The 15,564-nt window shown below is 50.3% G+C and overlaps 1 protein-coding gene across 8 annotated transcripts in view; it reads right to left on the bottom strand.

Moving 5' to 3' along the window:
• Positions 1–15,564, bottom strand: part of nup98 (nucleoporin 98 and 96 precursor) — a 205,840-nt gene that overhangs the window by 58,895 nt on the left and 131,381 nt on the right. For all 8 annotated transcript variants that reach the window (XM_085999815.1, XM_085999814.1, XM_085999812.1 and 5 more), the window contains 6 exons: positions 14,563–14,753; positions 6,660–6,779; positions 4,768–5,051; positions 3,844–3,960; positions 3,244–3,382; positions 1,158–1,335 (listed from right to left, as the gene is read on the bottom strand). In XM_085999815.1, coding sequence (XP_085855941.1) covers positions 1,158–1,335; positions 3,244–3,382; positions 3,844–3,960; positions 4,768–5,051; positions 6,660–6,779; positions 14,563–14,753 — 1,029 coding nt within the window. The remainder of the gene's footprint in view (positions 1–1,157; positions 1,336–3,243; positions 3,383–3,843; positions 3,961–4,767; positions 5,052–6,659; positions 6,780–14,562; positions 14,754–15,564) is intronic.

Genomic DNA, 15,564 nt, shown 5'->3' with positions numbered 1-15,564 from the left:
CAGAATGGTCAGTGTACGTACTGCGAAAATGAAGCAAAATGGGGAGTTCTTTACCCAGCATCCAAAGCACCCCCTCTATCCCCGGGACAGAGCTGTGCCAGCGTTCAATCCCAGAGAGAGAGAGCAGTTTCTCTGCCGCCGTGGATGTTGGGTAAAGAGATCCCCATTCCACAAAACCCGCTGCTGCCTCGCGTTAACCGGCATACACTGACCTCACCGGGGTGGGGGGGAGGCAGTGGGGGAGAAAGGAAGCCAGTTGCAAAGGGAACGCCAGGGATCCAGGCTCGGCAAAAGTTTTTTTTATTCATTCACGGGATGTGGGCGTTGCTGGCAAGGCCGGCATTTATTGCCCCTCCCCAATTGCCCTCGAGAAGGTGGTGGTGAGCCGCCTTCTTGAACCGCTGCAGTCCGTGTGGTGAAGGTACTCCCACAGTGCTGTTAGGGAGGGAGTTCCAGGATTTTGACCCAGCGACAATGAAGGAACGGCGATATACTTCCAAGTCAGGCTGGTGTGTGACTTGGAGGGGAACTTGGAGGTGGTGGTGTTCCCATGCGCCTGCTGCCCTTGTCCTTCTAGGTGGTGGAGGTCGTGGGTTTGGGAGGTGCTGCCGAAGAAGCCTTGGTTCCAGATACAGCAGCTTTGCAACAGGCTGCATCCCGTGTTTCAAGTTGTAAAAGCTACATGGTGCATTGAAGGCCGTGACGTGCAAGTGCCTGTGGTTTCAGAGTACCCCATGTACATTTTACCAAGTTATTTGGGTCTCTCAGCAAGTGTCACTGTACCATCCATGTACACCAGCCTGTGGCAGTCCCACCCAGCAAGGGGGGGGGGGGGGAAGCTGACCAAGGGCAATAAAGCAAAGAGCAAGGGTGGGTGGGGTGGAAATTTTTCAACTGTACTGAGCAGGCAGATGCAGAATCAAACGCAGAGTCTGTAGCCTCAGTGAAGCTGGAGCCAAGATTCCAACCTGTCCCGGGCAATGCTCCCTTTAATATTTTTTGGGTGTGGGGCCCCTTTAAGGGGCTGCGGGGCCCATTCTAAATACCGCGCATGTGCAGCTTTTTCCGTTTAAAAGCCGGTGAGCCGGCGCTCTCTCACCGGTAGAGGGAAAGGGGAAGGAGCGCCAGCGGGTGATGTACAACAGGCCAGTCCTTACCTCGAAGACCCAGGACCCGGTCTCGGACCTGTACTCCAGGAAGCGGGCACCCTGCTTCCGCGAGGAGTTCTCCAGCCTCTCCTCGAAACCCATCTCCATCAGGCGCTCGGGCGACTTGATCAGGCTGCGAGTGGTTTTATCGGTCGGCCAGATGCCATCCAGCGTTATTTCAGCGCGCCTTTTCCAAGAGGGGGGTGGGGAAAGAGAGAGAGAAAGCAGATATCAGCCAAGATTCCTGCTCCCGATCGCTACTCTGTCGTTCCTGCTGACCCTCAAGTGAGACCCAGGGTCCGGCTTGGGGCAAAGGCCTCCACAGTTGAATAGTTCATACAAAAACAATGGTTATTTGGCTACTGGATCCATGGAACTGCACCCCAACAGAAGGCATCACCTGCAGAGGAGATTTACCAGAATAAAGTTATGTGGAGAGACTGGAGAAGCTGGTGTTGTTCTAAGAGCAGAGAAGGTTAAGGGGAAATTTAATAGAGGTGTTCAAAATGATGAGGGGTTTTGACATTTCATCCTATCTACTGTTTCCAGTGGCAGGAGGGTCAGTAACCAGAGGACACGGATTTAAAGTAATTGGCAAAGGAACCGGAGGGGAGATTTAGGGATGGGCAGTAAATGCTGGCCTTGCCAGTGACACCCACATCCTATGGACAAATAAAAGAGAATGTTTTAATATAAACGCAGCGAGTTGTTGTGATCTGGAACGCGCTGCCTGAAAGGGCGGTGGAAGCAGATTCAATCGTAACTTTCAAAAGGGGAATTGGATAAATACTGGAAGGGGAGAAATTCACAGGGCTGTGGGGAAAGAGCAGGGGGGAGTGGGACTAATCGGAGAGCTCGCTCAAAGAGCCGGCACAGGCACGATGGGCCCCTTCTGTACTGCATCATTCCATCTTCAGCAGGTGAGCTTAGAAAATTGGCCAAAGAAACATGAACCCTCAAGCAATAGCCTCCTTCCACGGTTTTAGGTGTGCGGAGTTAGATAAACTGAGTACCTAATGCACTGCAGATAACACCAGAATGCTGAAACAGGCACATGGGATTGTGACTTTACACAGAAGGGGATCTGGAATGTAAAAGGCAAGGAAATGTTGAAATTGTACTGGACACGAGGCAAGGCCACAGCTAGAGTGTTGCGTGCAGTTATGGGCATCCCATTAGAGGAAGGGAACTGGAGCCATGGAAAGGGGACAGGGAAGATTCACCAGAATGAGACCGGGAACGAGGGTTAGAAACATAGAAGAATAGGAGCAGGAGTCAGCCATTCTAGCCTGCTCCGCCATTCAATATGATCATGGCTGATCCTCTATCTCAATACCAGATTCCCACTCTCTCCCCATACCCCTTTATGCCTTTTTTTTGTGTGTCTAGAAATCTATCTATCTCCTTCTTAAACATATTCAGTGACTTGGCCTCCACAGCCTTCTGGGGTAGAGAATTCCACAGGTTCACCACCCTCTGAGTGAAGAAATTTCTCCTCATCTCAGTTCTAAATGTCCTACCCAGTATCCTGAGACTGTGACTCCTTGTTCTAGAACCCCCCCCACCCGCCCCAGACCCACCCCAGCCAGGGGAAACATCCGCCCTGCATCCAGTCTGTCTAGCCCTGTCAGAATTTTATACGTTTCAATGAGATCCCCTCTCATTCTTCTAAACTTTAGCGAATATAATCCTAGTGAATACAGGCCTAGTCGACCCAATCTCTCCTTATACGAAGAAAGGCTCAGAACGGGGAGGGAATTGAAGTGAAGATTTGAGGGTAAACAGCGGGAGGGTTGCTCACACTGGTTGGTGAATCAGAATGAGGATTAACGGAAACCTTCTGGTGAATCTGCACTGCACCCACTCAGGAGGGCACTATATCCTTCCCGAGGCGTGCTGCCCAGCACGGAACGCAGTGACTCCATCACTTCTGCTCCCTCTGAATTCGATGCACCCACAGGGTGCCCAAGGTATCGACAACCTTAAACCACAATTGGATTGCAATGGTCGGATCCATGACCACTGAGCTGGTTGTTTCCCCCCTCTGGCCCCAACTCCCCTCCTCCCTCGCACACAGCCCGCCCCCAGGGTTTACCTGTTCAGGCCCTCACCCACAGGGGGCTTTTTCTCATCGTCCAGGTAAACAGTCACCTCCTTCCTGCGCACGTGCACAATCTCATCAAGGTTCATGTTGGTCAGATTCACGACGCCGGGGAAATATACAGAACCATAACCTGCAGTAAAAAAACCTCAAGTTAGCGGCTAACCCGGCAGAGGCCCCACCGGGAACGGTGACGTAGCGGTAACGTCACTGGGCTAGTAATCCCGAGGCCTGGACTAATGATCCAGAGACATGAGTTCAAATCCCACCCCGGCAGCTGGGGAATTTAAATTCAGTTAATTAAATAAATCTGGAATAAAAAGCTAGTTTCAGTGATGGTGACCATGAAACTATCGGATTGTTGTAAAAACCCATCTGGTTCACTAATGCCCTTTAGGGAAGAAGTCTGCCGCCCTCACCCGGTCTGGGTGACCCCAGACCCACCGCAACGTGGTTGACTCAGCTGGTTCAGGGCAGCGGCTCACCACCACCTTCGAGGGCAATTAAGGACGGGCAATAAATGCCGGCCTGGCCAGCGATAGCTCGTCAATCAGCCCCAGTTTGTCGCGTTCCCATCACTCGTTGAGCACTGACCTCTGCGCCCGATGGTAAAGTTCTCCACGATGCATTCTCCGCTCTCGCTGGTCAGTTGCTGGGCCAGTTCGTCCATGGAGGGGATGGTGTAATAACCAACCCGGGTCAGTACAATGCCTGGCAAAAGGAACGCACACTATCAGTATTAGCACAGCGTGGAGAAAAGATGATAAAAGGCAAGTACAGCACCATCAGGGCCAGAGTGATCTCCTCCACTAGTTTTGATCGCCTAAAGGGGGGTCGGAAAGGAATTTCCCAGATATTCCCCCCCCCCGCCCATCTTCCAAATTGGCCTGGTTTTTGCCTCTCCCAAGTGATCACATGGATCTGGGTGGGCTGGGGAGTGTATACACTGATACACAAGGTATCCCAAGTGTGGGAGACAGGCTGGATGGACCAGAGAGTCCACCCGTGGGATCTTTTACATCCACCTGACGGGAAAGATAGTCTTTGACAATGTGGCGCTCCCTCAGTACTGTCCCTCCGACAGTGCAGCACTCCCTCAGTACTGCCCCCCCACAGCGCGGCGCTCCCTCAGTACTGCCCCTCCGACAATGTGGCGCTCCCTCAGTACTGCCCCCCCACAGTGCGGCGCTCCCTCAGTACTGCCCCTCCGACAGTGCGGCGCTCCCTCAGTACTGCCCCTCCGACAGTGCGGCGCTCCCTCAGTACTGCCCCTCCGACAGTGCGGCGCTCCCTCAGTACTGCCCCTCCGACAGTGCGGCGCTCCCTCAGTACTGCCCCTCCGACAGTGCGGCGCTCCCTCAGTACTGCACTGGGAGTGTCGGCCTGGACTATGGGCTACAGTCTCTGGAGCGGGACTTGAACCCACGACCTTCTGACATTTGAAAGGTAAAAAAGAGGCACGCTTGCGTCTGCAGGTTTGTAGTTCCTGTACGTGGACGCTCCCCTACAGCGGCTCACCTGCTGGGTGAGGAGGCAAGTTGTCGTCCACCTCTGCCTCCCGCTCCTCATGCAGGGACCCGTCGATGAAGGACGTGTCCTCACTGCTTCCCTCCAACGTGCCGTTCCGCAGGTTGTTTCTCAAGTTCATCTCCGCGATGGTGTCATCCATGGTGCAGTTCAGGTGCTTGTTGCAGGCCAGTCCCTCGGGCGTCTGTGGGATTGGCTTAACGATGGTGTTGGTGTAGCATTTATTCACCTCCGGGTGCTCATCATCCTCTCTCTCCAGTCTGCTTTCATGCTCACTGTGAGGAGGAACCAGGACGCCATTATCTGGACCATCCACATGAACAGGAGAAATAGGCCCCTCGAGCCTGCTCCGCCATTCAATAAGACTATGGCTGATCATCTACCTCAACTCCACTTTCCTGCACTATCCCTATAGCCCTTCATATTCAAAAATCTATTGATCTCTGTCTTGAATGTACTCAACGACAGAGCCTCCACAGCCCTCTGGGGTAGAGAATTCCAGAGATTCACTACCCTCAGTGAAGAAATTTCCCCTCATCTCAGTCCTAAATGGCCGACCCCTTATTCTGAGACTGTGACCCCTGGTTCTAGACTCCCCAGTCAGGGGAAACATCCTCCATTCATCTAGCCTGTCAAGCCCTGGAAGAATGAAGCAAGGAGTGAGATCGGAGCCAGCACCCAAAAGGGTTCTGGGGGTCAGGAACAGTTCCAGAAGTCGGGGTTGTTTTCTTCGGATGAAATTTGAGATTCAGATTGGGAACTGAACACTTATTGGGGGGGGGGGGGGAATAAAAGAACTGACTAATTGGACAGCTCTCACAACGAGCCAGCACAGGCCCCATCGGCCGAATGGCCAGCTCCTGTGCTGTATTCAGTGGCGGAACTGAACTCCCCGTGAAGGATTCAAATCCCAGGGGATTAAACGTGAGCAAGTTAGATATACGAAGGGAAGTCGGGAGGGGTGGCGGGGGGTTAGGGAATGAGCTTGTTTACAAAAGGGAATTAAAGTTGTTGAAAAGTAAGCAGACGGTACAAATAGGGCCAAGAGAGAAACGGACGCGTTTCTGGAGGGGGAAGGGGGTTGAGGGATGTTATGATGATGGGTAGGTGGGAGAAGACCCAGACCGAGAGGGAGATTGGCTTGTTGGGTGCAACAGTTTTAAAATGGGTTATGTGAATGCTGACTGCATCATGCAATTTCCTTCCCCTCTTTCACAATAGTAACTTTCAAAAGGAAATTGGATAAATACTGGAAAAGAAGAAATTTGAAGGGCTACGGGGCAAGAGCGGGGAAGTGGGACCATCTACATGATGTACTGCAGGAACTCATCAAGGCTTCTTTGGCAGCACCTCCCAAACCCGCGACCTCTACCACCTTGAAGCTCAAGGGCAGCAGGCGCATGGGAACACCGCCACCTCCAAGTCACACACCATCCTGACTTGGAAGTATATCGGCCGTTCCTTCATCGTCGCTGGGTCAAAATCCTGGAACTCCCTCCCTAACAGCACTGTGGGAGCACCTTCACCACACGGACTGCAGCGGTTCAAGAAGGCGGCTCACCACCACCTTCTCAAGGGCAATTAGGGATGGGCAATAAATGCCGGCCTTGCCAGTGATGCCCACATCCCAGGAACAAAAAACAAACTGGTTAGCTCTTTCAAAGAGCCGGCACAGGAACGGTGTTTCTCTAGGATTCCTCCTCCTTCTTTAGTTTGTTGGATACCAATTTAAGGCCAATTCTTGGAACATGGTTAGCTTGCTGGTTCAGATGGTGGGGACTAGCATACGGTAACTAACCCAGGAACACCCAATGGCGGGGCAGAGGCTGCGAGACCGGGTCCATTCCCCTGCCCGGCAAATGAAACTCAGTCGTTGTACTCACTTCTCTCCGTTCTCCGGATATTCCGACGGCGATGCCAGGTCGTCTGGTTCCTTGCTGAGTGTGGGCGAGTACAGCGTCGAGTTATTCATGCTCTTCAGCACCAGCTTCTTGATGCTCTTCCTGCCCACAAGGAAGTTTAGTTAAGTGACTGGCCCAGCGTAAGCAGCAACGATTACAGTCAGTGTGCACCTGGCCAAAATCATCCCAGGACCAACCGTATAACCCAACTCTCTGCCGCACCCCCTCTAGCCCTGCATCAATCCCAAACTAATCCCACTGCCCCGCTCTCCCCATAGCCCTGCATCAATCCCAAACTAATCCCACTGCCCCGCTCTCTCCCCATAGCCCTGTATCAATCCCAAACTAATCCCACTGCCCCGCTCTCTCCCCATAGCCCTGTATCAATCCCAAACTAATCCCACTGCCCCGCTCTCTCCCCATAGCCCTGTATCAATCCCAAACTAATCCCACTGCCCCGCTCTCTCCCCATAGCCCTGTATCAATCCCAAACTTTCTTTACTTATTATTTATCCATATTTCCCGTAAAAGATGCAATGGTCTCTGCCTCGCTGTGTGGCAATGCTTTCGATGCTCAAACAACCGAGTAAACATAGAAGATAGGAGCAGGAGTAGGCCATTCGGCCCCTCGAGCCTGTTCCGCCATTCAATGAGATCATGGCTGATCATCCAAATTCAGTGCCCTGTCCCTGGCTTCTCCCCATATCCCTTTAGCCTTAAGAAATATATCTAATTCCTTCTTGAATATATTTAATAAGTTGGCCTCAACTGCCTTCTGTGGTAGAGAATTCCACAGGTTCACCAATCTCTGGGTGAAGAAATTCCACCTCATCTCAGTCCTAAATGGCTTATCCCTTATCCTTAGACTGTGACCCCTGGTTCTGGACTCCCCCGCCATCGGGAACATCCTTCCTGCATCTAGTCCGTCTAGTTCTGTTAGAATTTTATAAGTTTCAATGAGATCCCCTCTCATTCTTCTAAACTCTAGCGAATATAAGCCTAATCGACCCAATCTCTCTTCATACGTCATTCCTGCCATCCCAGGTATCAGTCTGGTGAATCTTCGCTGCACTCCCTCCATGGCAAGAACATCCTTCCTCAGATAAGGCGACCAAAACTGCACACAATACTCAAGGTGCGGTCTCGCCAAGGCCCTGTACAACTGCAAGACATCCTTGCTCCTGTACTCGAATCCTCTCGCTATGAAGGCCAACATACCATTTGCCTTCTTAACCGCCTGCTGCACCTGCATGCTTACCTTCAGCAACTGGTGCACAAGGACACCCAGGTCTCATTGCGCTTCCCCTTCTCCCAATCTATTGCCGTTCAGATGATAATCTGCCTTCCTGTTTTTGCCACCAAAGTGGATAACCTTGCACTTATCCACATTATACTGCATCTGCCATGTATCTGCCCAATCATCCAACCTGTCCAAATCATACTGGAGTTTCTCGGCATCCTCCTCGCAGCACACACGCCCACCCAGCTTTGTGTCGTCCACAAACTTGGAGATATTACATCTAGTTCCCTCGTCTAGATCATTAATATATATTGTGAATAGCTGGGGTCCTAGGACCGATCCCTGCGGTACCCCACTAGTCACTGCCTGCCACTCTGAGAAAGACCTGTTTATTCCAACTCTTTGCTTCCTGTCTGCCAACCAGTTCTCTATCCAAGTCAGTACCTTGCCCCCAATCCCATGTGCTTTAACTTTGCACGCCAATCTGTTACGCGGGACCTTATCGAAAGCCTTCTGAAAGTCCAAATACACAAGAAATGCCCCCAAGTCCTTCTCCTCACTGAGGGTTTGAAATAGACGATCCTCATCATGGACAACCCAACCAGAGGAAAGAGTCTTTCCCTGTTCACTATCAAAACCCTTCATAATTTTAAACATGTCTACTGAATCCTCTGTGCCCCAGTAGGAATAGTCCCAGTATCTCAAGTCTCTCCTCATAGCTAGAGTTTCCCAACCAATCACCCTGCTCAATCTACACTGTCCCCTCTCTCTGGCTTCAATGTTTATAATGGGGTGCCCACAACTCCACTCAGTACTCCAACTGTGGCCTCATGAATGGCCGTACAATTTATTGCCCCTTTGCTCACGCTCTCTTACGTCTTTTATAAAATCTAAAATGACATTGGCCTTTTGTTCGGCTGCGCCCACCTGCACTTCTGTAGATGAACCCTATGTCTGTTCATGCACACCCTTCAGTGTCTTCCCAATGAGACCATACGCCCATGGATTGCTTTGTCTCAAAGTGTATTACCTGATACTTATCCACATTAAATTGTATCTGCCACCTGTCATTGCTTATTTCTGCACCCAGCACTGGTCCCTGGGGTGCACCGCAACTAACCCTTTACCAGTTGACCCTAAATCCACCCCTCCCAAATCAAGGCGCTTTCAATCCAAGCTACTACCCCTCCTTTTATCCCATATGGATGTACATACGCATCCATGCCTTTGTTACTTTTAGACTTGGCTATTCCAACGCACTCCTGACTGGCCTCCCACATTCCACCCTACGTTAACCTCAGGTGATCCAAAACTCTGCTGCCAGTGTGAGCAGCCGAGGAGGAGCGGACCGAGCCGGGAACTGGAGCAGAGGCCAGTAAATAAAGAGCGGGGTCGGAGAGGGGCCTGAACTCACTGCGAGCTGCTGAGGAGGAGCGGACCGAGCCAGGAACTGGAGCAAAGGCAGTAAATAAAGAGCGCAGTCAGAGAGGAGCCTGAACTCACTGCGAGCTGCCGAGGAGGAGCGGACCGAGCCGGGAACCGGAGCAGAGGCCAGTAAATAAAGAGTGGGGTCAGAGAGGGGCCTGAACTCACTGAGAGGAGGAGCGGACCGAGCCGGGAACCGGAGCAGAGGCCAGTAAATAAAGAGCGGGGTCGGAGAGGGGCCTGAACTCACTGAGAGAGGAGGAACGGACCGAGCCGGGAACCGGAGCAGAGGCCAGTAAATAAAGAGCGGGGTCGGAGAGGGGCCTGAACTCACTGTGAGCAGCCGGGGAGAGCGGACCGAGCTGGGAACCGGAGCAGAGGGGAAAAAAAAATCCAGGAGTCCAAAAAACAAGGAGTGATGTCACAGGAAAGCAGGGAAGTGATTGGTTGGTCAGTATTTCTCTATCTTGGGCACTGGTTTAAATTAAGAGCCGGGACTAAAAACTAAACGTTCAAAACGAGGGAGCCGATTGGTGAGTATCTGGTAAGTGTTTTTACTTGGCTTTCTTAAAGTTTTTAAGTTTATTCCAGCTAGGTTAGTAAATAGTCTGTTAATTAGAGGTATGGCAGGGCAGCTCACACCCGTGGAATGCACATCCTGTGTCATGTGGGAAGTCCTGGACACCTCCCGTGGTCTGGACGACCACATTTGCAGGAAGTGTCGCCAGCTACAGCAGCTCAAGCACCAGGTTACGGAGCGTGAGCGGCGGCTGCAGTCACTGTGGTGCATTCGCGAGGCTGAGAGCTACGTGGATAACACTTTTCGGGAGGTGGTCACCCTGCAGCTTAAGAGTGTGCAGGCAGAGAGAGAATGGGTGACCGTCAGACAGAAGAGGACGACCAGGCAGGCAGTGCAGGAGTCCCGAGCCCATCTTGCTCACCAACCAGTATTTGGTGCTGAGTACTGGTGAGGGTTCCTCTGGGGAGTGCAGCCAGAGCCAAGTACACAGCACCATTGAAGGCTCAGCTACACAGGCAGGGGGGGGAAGATGAGAGGGAGAACAATAGTGGTAGGGGATTTGATAGTTAGGGGAGCAGACAGGCGTTTCTGTGGCCACAGACATGACTCCAGGATGGTATGTTGCCTCCCTGGTTCCAGGGTCATGGATGTCACTGAACGGCTGCAGGGCATTCTGAGGGGGGAGGGTGAACAGCCAGAGCTCGTGGTCCATATCGGTACCAACGACATAGGTAGGAAGAGGGATGAGGTCCTGCAGGTAGAGTTTAAGGAGCTAGGGAAGAGATTAAAAAGCAGGACCTCAAAAGGTAGTAATCTGCGGATTACTACCAGTGCCATGTGCTAGTGAGTACAGAAATAGGAAGATAAAGCAGATGAACGCACGGCTGGAGAGATGGTGTATGAGGGAGGGCTTTAGATTCCTGAGGAATTGGAACTGTTTCTGGGAGAGGTGGGACCTCTACAAGCTGAACGGGCTAGTGCTGTTGGGGAGGGTTTAAACTAGCTTGGCAGGGGGATGGGAACCTACGTATAGAGTCAATAGGGAGGGAAGAAAAACTGGAATTGGAAAACAAAAATGTAGAAAGTAAATTGGAAGGACAGAGGAATCGCGGGCTAGATAGTAGACAACAAGGAGGTTTGCCTGTACTAAATGGTATCTACTTCAATGCAAGCAGTATAGCGAACAAGGCAGAGGAGCTGAGGGCACAGGTAGATACTTGGGACTATGATATTATAGCTATTACAGAGACGTGGCTGAAAGAGGGGCAGGTATGGTAGCTCAACATTCCCGGTTACAGGATTTTCAGACGGGATAGCGAGGGAGGTAAAAAGGGAGGGGGGGGGTCACGGTATTGATTAAAGAAACTATTACAGCTGTGAGGAGGGATATGTTGGAGGGATCATCAAACGAGGCCATATGGGTCGAATTGAAAAACAGAAAAGGGGCAATCACACTGCTGGGAGTGTACTATAGACCTCCAAACAGTGAGAGGGAGATAGAAGAACAAATATGTAGACAAATTTCTGAAAAGTGCAAAAACTATAGGGCAGTAATAGTAGGGGATTTCAACTTACCCCAATATTAACTGGGAAAAAATTAGTGTGAAGGGTATAGAGGGTGCAGAATTCCTAAAATGCATCCAGGAGAACTTTTTTAGCCAGTATGTAGCAAGCCCAACAAGGAAGGGGGCGGTTCTGGACTTAGTTTTAGGGAATGAAGCTGGGCAGGTAGAAGGCGTATCAGTGGGGGAGCGTTTTGGTGCTAGTGACCATAATTCTGTTAGATTTAAGGTAGTTATGGAAAAGGACAAGGATAGACCAGGAATAAAAATTCTAAATTGGGGAAAAGCAAATTTTGCTAAGCTCAGAGGGGATTTAGCCACAGTGGACTGGAAACAGCTACTTGAAGGTAAATCAGTGTCAGAGCAGTGGGAGGCATTCAAGGAGGAGATCCGGAGGGTTCAGACCAAATATGTGCCCTTAAAGAAAAAAGGTGGGACTAACAAATGTAGAGCCCCCTGGATGTCTAGGGACATACAGGGTAGGATAAAGAAAAAAAGGGAGGCATATGACAGATACCGAGGGCTAAATGCTGCAGAATCTTAGGAGTACAGAAAGTGCAGGGGTGCAATTAAAAAGGATATTAGGAAAGCAAAGAGAGAGCATGAAAAATTATTGGCAAGTAAAATCCAAAGATGTTTTTATAAATATATTAAGAGTAAGAGGATAACTAAAGAAAGGGTAGGGCCTATTAGAGATCATGGGGGTAATGTGTGTGTGGAGGCGGGAGACGTCAGTAGGGTTCTTAATGAATAATTTGCGTCTGTTTTCACAAAGGAGAGGGGCGAAGCAGACATTGCTATTGGGGGGGAGGAGTGTGAAATATTAGATGGAATAAACATAGTGAGAGAGGAAGTATTAAGGGATATAGCAGCTTTAAAAGTGGATAAATCCCCAGGCCTGGATGAAATGTATCCCAGGCTGCTAAGCGAAGCAGAAGAGGAAATAGCAGAGGCCCTGACCATCATTTTCCAATCCTCTCTGGTTACAGGTGTGGTGCCGGAGGACTGGAGGACTGCTAATGCGGTACCATTGTTTAAAAAGGGAGAAAAGGATAGACCGAGTAATTACAGGCCAGTCAGCCTAACCTCGGTGGTGGGAAAATTATTGGAAAGAATTCTGAAGGACAGGATAAATCTTCATTTAGAAAGACACGGATTAATCAAGGATAGTCAGCACGGATTTGTTAAGGGAAGATCATGTCTGACAAACTTGATTGAATTTTTTTTGAGGTGGTAACAAGGAGGGTAGGTGAGGGTAGTGCGTTTGATGTAGTGTTTCTGGACTTTAGCAAGGCTTTTGATAAGGTTCCACATGGCAGACTGGTCACAAAGTTAAAAGCCCATGGGATCCGGGGCAAAGTGTCAAGTTAAATTCAAAACTGGCTCGGAGACAGGAAGCAGAGGGTAATGGTTGATGGGTGTTTTTGTGACTGGAAGGCTGTTTCCAGTGGGGTTCCGCAGGGCTCAGTACTAGGTCCCTTGCTTTTTGTGGTATATATCAATGATCTAGACTTGAATATAGGGGGTATGATTAAGAAGTTTGCAGATGATACTAAAATCGGCTGTGTGGTTGATACTGAAGAAGGAAGCTGTAGACTGCAGGAAGATATCAATAAATTGATCAGGAGGGCAGAACGGCAACAAATGGAATTCAATCTGGAGAAGTGTGAGGTAATGCATTTGGGGAGGGCTAACAAGGAAAGGGAATGCACTATAAATGTTAGGACACGGAGTAGTGTAGAGGAACAAAGGGACCTTGGAGTGCATGTCCACAGATCCCTGAAGGTAGCAGGCCAGGTAGATAAGGTGGTTAAGAAGGTATACGGAATGCTTGCCTTTATTAGCCGTGGCATAGAATACAAGAGCAGGGGGGTTATGCTTCAACTGTATAAAACACTAGTTAGGCCTCAGCTAGAGTACTGCGTGCAGTTCTGGTCACCACATTACAGGAAAGATGTGATTGCACTAGAGAGGGTACAGAGGAGATTTACAAGGATGTTGCCGGGAGCAGAGAATCTTAGCTATGAGGAAAGACTGGATAGGCTGGGTCGGTTTTCCTTGGAACAGAGGAGGCTGAGGGGAGACCTTACTGAGGTGTATAAAATTATGAGGGGCCTAGATAAAGTGGATAGAAAGGACCTATTTCCCTTAGCAGAGGAGTCAAAAACCAGGGGGCACAGATTTAAAGTAATTGGTGGAAGGTTTAGAGGGGATTTGAGGGGAAATTTCTTCACCCAGAGGGTTGTGGGGGTCTGAAACTCACTGCCTGAAAGGGTGGTAGAGGCAGGAACCCGAACCACATTTAAAAAGTACTTGGATGTGCCCTTGGGATGCTGTAACCTGCAGGGCTACGGACCAAGAGCTGGGAAGTGGGATTAGGCTGGAGAGCTCTTTGTTGGCCGGCGCGGACACGATGGGCCGGAATGGCCTCCTTCCGTGCTGTAACTTTCTATGATTCTATCTCGCACCAAGTCCTGTTCCTCCGTCGCCCCCTTGTGCTCGCTGACCTACATCGGCTCCTGGTTGAGCAACGCCTTGATTTCAAAATTCTCATCCTCGTTTTCAAATCCCTCCACGGCCTTGCCCCTCCCCATCTCTGTAACCTGATGTTAATCGCTCCACCATTGGCGGCCGTGCCTTCAGCTGCCTGGGCCCCAAACCTCTCCGCCTCGACTTCTCTCTCCTCCTTTAAGACGCTCCTTAAAACCGACCTCTGACTAAGGTTTTGGTCACCTGCCCTAATTTCTCCATGCGGCTCGGTGTTAGATTTTACCTGATTACACTCCTGTGAAGCACCTTGGAACATTTTACTACATTAAAGGCGCTATATAAATGCAGGTTTTGGTTGTTATATACATATAACCATATATAATGACTGATTGGATTGATAAAAGCAATGCAGTCATTATTTTTAAAAATTAAACATTCGTTTACCAGACATAGCTCGCCTCCAACAAATCTGCATTTCTGAATGCTCATTATTTTAATTTTGAATCATCAGCTCTTGGGCCACAAAGAATGAGGTTTAGAGTCTGGTTTTAAAGAAGTTTTGAGATTGGGGCCTCAGCAGTCAGGGGCGCAGAGAGACACACAGAGACAGGAAGGCGGCAGACACCCCCAAGGGTCAAAGGCCTTTACCTGGGCAGGAAGGTGCCGTTGGATAGGGACGTCGGCTCATCGTCATCCAGTCCGTCAAAGAGCTGGGCCTTGGTGGATCCGGTGGCCTGTAGGGCCTTGGGCCGCACTCTGGTGGCGGGCCGGGGTGTCAGCTTGTAGTGAGTGGGGGTGGTCAAGGCTTTCTGAGCCGCTGGGTTAGTGGGTTTCAATCGCTGCAAGAAGAGGGGAAAAGAAATTAAAACCAAAGCGCACAGAACAGGAGGCCATTCGGCCCCTCGAGCCTGTTCCGCCATTCAGTTAGTCCACACCCGATCTGTATCTTTACACCATCTACCCACCTTTGCTCCATATTCCTCGATACCCTCACCCAACAAAAATCTATCGATCTCACTCTTGAAAGCTCCAATTGACCCCCAGCCTCAACAGCTTTTTGGGGGGAAGAGTTCCAGATTCCCACCACCCTTTGTGTGAAGAAGTGCTTCCTGACATCACCCCTGAACAGCCTGGCTCTGATTTTAAGGTTCTGCCCCCTTGCTCTGGGTTTCACCCCACCAGAGGAAATAGTTTTAAATCCCTGTCATTTTAGAATACCTTTCGTGGATCTCCCCTTCCTTTCGCCCCATCATTGGGAGCTGAGCGTTCTCGAAGGGGAAAGATTTGCAGGGCTGTGGGGCAAGAGCAGGGGGGAGTGGGACTAATTGGAGAGAATCTTTCTAAGAGCCGGCACAGGCACGAGAGGCCGAATGGCCTCCTTCTGTGCTGCATCATTCGATGATTCAACTGCCGGCATCCGACTCTGGAATTTCCTCCCGAAACCGCTCTGCACTGCGCACCCCTCTTTAAAAAAAAAAACTCCAGGAAAAAAGTCTCTCTTCCTCCAAGCTTCTGAACACTTCTCTCTCACTTTCATTGATCAGTTCAGTCAATTTTCCACAGGCCTAGCAGTGAATTGCCTTGGGAGATTTTTTAATGATGTGAAGGCGCGATATAAATACCAGCCATTATTGAGGCAGCAATGCAGTT

Source organism: Somniosus microcephalus, chromosome 10 (genome assembly GCF_052327205.1).
Source record: "Somniosus microcephalus isolate GS21.2 chromosome 10, FLI_Smic_1.0, whole genome shotgun sequence".
Lineage (NCBI taxonomy): Eukaryota > Metazoa > Chordata > Chondrichthyes > Squaliformes > Somniosidae > Somniosus > Somniosus microcephalus.
Note: the sequence above shows the minus strand (reverse complement) of the source record. Positions and strands in the feature narration are given on the sequence as shown.